Source organism: Merops nubicus, unplaced genomic scaffold (genome assembly GCF_000691845.1).
Source record: "Merops nubicus isolate BGI_N331 unplaced genomic scaffold, ASM69184v1 scaffold35298, whole genome shotgun sequence".
Taxonomy (NCBI): domain Eukaryota; kingdom Metazoa; phylum Chordata; class Aves; order Coraciiformes; family Meropidae; genus Merops; species Merops nubicus.
Window position 1 is genome coordinate 1 of NW_008628315.1, and position 4,024 is coordinate 4,024.

General features: G+C 44.0%; 1 protein-coding gene across 1 annotated transcript; it reads right to left on the minus strand.

Moving 5' to 3' along the window:
• Positions 1-1,042: 1,042 nt before the first annotated feature.
• POLR2D (polymerase (RNA) II (DNA directed) polypeptide D) lies at positions 1,043-2,861 on the minus strand. Its single transcript, XM_008946617.1, has 3 exons — positions 2,662-2,861; positions 2,121-2,216; positions 1,043-1,451 (listed from the first exon to the last, which is right to left on the minus strand). The coding sequence occupies exons 1-3, from the start codon at positions 2,799-2,801 to the stop codon at positions 1,373-1,375; spliced, it is 315 nt and encodes a 104-aa protein (XP_008944865.1). The 5' UTR covers positions 2,802-2,861; the 3' UTR covers positions 1,043-1,372.
• Between the last annotated feature and the right edge of the window lie 1,163 nt (positions 2,862-4,024).

Sequence of the window (4,024 nt, forward strand, 5' to 3'; positions counted from 1 at the left end):
TTCGGGTTCCAGGAAGAGCCGAAATAACACTGCGTTTGTCTCCCTTCTGCAGGTGGCGCCTTGGCGGCGCTGCCTCTTGGTCCCAACTGTTTTTTCATGAAAAATTTTCCCTCTTCCAGGTGGGGTGGTACAATTATTAGTATTTCAGGGGTGAGAGGGCTAGCTAAGAGGTTTATCTGAACTAAAAGAATGCTTCTTTCAACTTAAGAGCTAACAACCTGTGATTGCTGCCAACTCCTCACTTCTGAGCTGAGCTAGTACTGGGTGTGCTGCTCCCACAGGCCCCAAGAGCTGTCCCTCCACAGGGTCGTAGTGTTACTGCTTGATTCCTTCTCAGAATTGTGGTGAGCTACTTAGGGAGTCCATCTCTCCCCAGAAGGACTGAAATTATTTGGTTTCCTCATCTTTTTTATTTTCTGGAGCCATATATGGGTGGGTTTTCTACAATCACTTGGAAGACAACAGAAGAGGAGAGAGGCTGCCCACATGTTCTCTCCCTATTATCACAGTTCATAGCACCTCTGTCTCACCTCTCCAAGACTACTTGTGTAATTACACACCTGGAGTCCTCAGATCTCCAACACAGGCTAATAATCACAGGATCTGTTTATCTAAAAGGTCGTCATTAATAAAATCGGAGAGAGGGAGAGGCTGCCCAAATGTTCTCTCCCTATTATCATAGTTCATAGCACCTCTGTCTCACCTCTGCAAGACTGTACTTGTGTTATTACACACCTGGAGTCCCCAGATCTCCAACACAGGCTAATAATCACAGGATCTGTTTATCTAAAAGGTCGTCATTAATAAAATCCTAATATGCACCTAAAGTTTACAAAACACACAGCCTTAATTGGAAATATATTTTAATTTACACTACATAAGAACAGAAAATTACTGAAGCTGTAAAAGCCACTGTCCAAATCAATTAAAAAAACAAACAAAAAAAACACCACAGCAATTGATGCCACCCATCACTAAACCTTCCAAGAGCCAAGAACAAGTTTCTCCATCTCTTTCAGAAGTTCACCCAAAAAAGAAGTTAACATCTACATTTGTGCTAAAAAACAGAACCATGGAAAATTTCCAGATTGGGGAGAGGGATCTGGAAGAAACAAACACTTCAGCCTCTAGGAAAAGGCTTTTCAGGTTCTTTGGCTCTCACAACACAGGAGTCCTTATCAACATATGCATGGAACAAACCAAAAGGACTACACTGATCTCCAGCCTGAATGCACCCCCAGGTGACACGGCACCACAGGACCCTGCACCCACAATCCTCCCGCTCAGCCTAGAGCTGGATTGGTCCAGAGGGCTGAGAAGCAGTCAAAGGTCCCAAGTTTTTCTGAGCAGATAAAGGGGTTGAAGGTTAAGCTTAATACTGGAAGCTGCGTTTAGTCTGAATGTCATCAAGGATCTGCTGTAATTCCTCATCTTCAAATCGTCCCTCCAGGCTGCAAGATAAGAACAATGAGGGTCCATTAAAGGTTTCAGAGATAATCCCCACCAGGATTCACTTCATACAGCTGTAATTCTCTCCTGTTTGTCTCCACACCATCATCACCCACCTGTATGGTACCACCAGGCACCATCTATAACATTACTATACAAGCACCACTCTAACTCCTGTGCAATGCCTTTTCTTAAAAGAGAAATTTCTCATTTAAATGAGAAAACTCCTGAGAAATCCTTCCCAGAACATTCTGCTGAAGAGTTTGAAAACGTTTTACCAAAAAGGCAAGGCAGGTGCAGGTTTAAACACACCTCTAAATGAAGTTCCTGTAACCACAGGCTCATAAGACAGTCCAGTCTTGCCATGAAATCTTAGCATTTAAGGAAGAGACTGTAACTCAGAGGAATGTTTCATCTCCCAACACACACAAACACAGCTGGGTGGGCTGAGAATCCAAATTTAAGCTGTTTACACTAAAACAAATAAATGTGGTCAACAGGGACACTTAAAAATAGTGCCTCGCTGTCAGATCAATGGGTAGGTGAACAAAGACCAAGACCAAAAGTTTTTCCATCAACAGAGGTGGATTGGAGAGAGGGCATCTGCCCATAGCTGGCTTTAGATCACAGTAAAGTACAAATCAGACTCTTTATGATACATAAATGCTCACCTAGGAATCAAGGCTTTTGCTTCCTCAGCTGTCTCAGGACACAAGTTAGCCAAACAGGCCAATTCAAATTTATGGAGCTTTTTCTGAAGGAGCAAACTGTAGGGAGAGACAACAACTTAGTGAAATTACAAAGACAGAAACATAAACAGGCCTAAACTAAACCACACAGGTATCTTTTCTTCACGCTGCTTTCGGCACTGAAGCCAACGTTTTATCAGGAGGAAAGACTTGTATAATTGCAAAGAGGAAAGAAGTCACATCTGTGAACTCCACTCCCCCAGGATTACTCTACAAGTAGAAAACCCTCTCATTTCATGCATCCAGCTGTCATTTAAACACTGAAAACAAAGCAGCCCAGACGGCCTGACCTAGCCCAACCACAACCCTCCACGAGGAACGACGACCACATTTCTCACCCCTTCCAAAAGACAAAGGCTCAGAATCACAACCCAAATCAGGAAACACTAGGATTCCATGAAACACCGCTGTGCTGCCTCTTCACACAGCAGCATCACCCTCCCACCCCAGATCCCCCCCCCACCTGCGGACGCTGGCGATGGTTTCGCGGTTCTTGAAGCGGCTGAAGCGCGCCGTGTAGTTCAGGGTTTTCATGAAGACCTCTGAGAGCTCCTGCTCGTCCTCTGCGCTCTCGTTCTGCTGCTTGCGGTGCTCCAGCAGCATGTGCACCTCCGAGTTCAGAAGCGTTTCTGCCGTCTCAAATTCTGCGTTTGGGGAGGGAACAGCCAGCACACACACAAAAAAAACACCAAGGTGAGGCGTGGGTGAAAAAGGGAATTTACAGAAGATCTGTGTCTGTGACATCAGAAAGAAAATGAACAAGGTGAACAGCTGTTCCATGGCAGCTGTGAAAGCCCTTTCACCGACACCTGGGCAGCATTTCGTACTGAAAGCGCTGATAAAAACGACACCACTTCCAGGAACAACCCAATTGATTTGTCTTTTTGGCCACACGTTTTACATTTGCAGCCCCAACCTTCTGACTTGTCACATTTCTTCACTCCTTTTTGTCAGAACTTCATATATGGCTTTACAAAAATATTTAGAACTGTAATACTAAAAAAATTCAGAAGTGACACCTATGATCTTTGGAACTCCCTGAGTCCTTCAGGTAAATGTGGATGCTGCTGGGGGCTTTTAAAAAAGGCTTCATTTACTTCAAAAGTTAATTAATCTACCAAAACTTTAAGATCAGACAAAAAGTTTTAAACAACCTTAACAGATTGCACCCCCCTCCCTCCTTTTTAGATAACTCCCCTTGGTTTTGTTCATTATTATCATCACTATGTTGATTCCAATAGCAGGACAGTCTTCCAGCACCAGCAGCATGAGCTGTTTAAAGCAGCAGGATCTGAGCCTGTTTATAGAAGCAGGCAGGTACAGGGCAGTGTTGAAAGGAGCTGGCTACCTTTATTTTGCACGTAGCAGTAAAGTAACTTGGGCTGAACACGGGTAGGGTATAGATTTCAGTGTGAAAACACCCATAATAGTCTTTCAGGACTATGCTTTTGTTTGCAACTATAAAATTAAGCTGCGAGTTTGTGTGTCGTCATAGTCTCCTTCCCCACCCCACCCCCTTCCAGGGCCTCTTTGAGGTGTAAATATAGCTCAGGAATTTATAGTGAGATTTTCTGAGAAAAAACCACACCGACTTTTAGCGTCCTAGTTACAGCTCAGGCTCTGGACGGTTCCTAAAACGCAGCACTATTCTAATGTCAAGAAACATTAACGAAAGGAACGGCTATATCAAAAAACAATCCTTCCGCTAAAATCGATTAAGAATATTCGTTTTATTCCTGTACAGACACGCAGAAGCACGAACAGCCGCCTCTTGGCAATGAGGAGGCCTGTAAACACATATAAACGCGAGGGAGGGAAAGCTCATC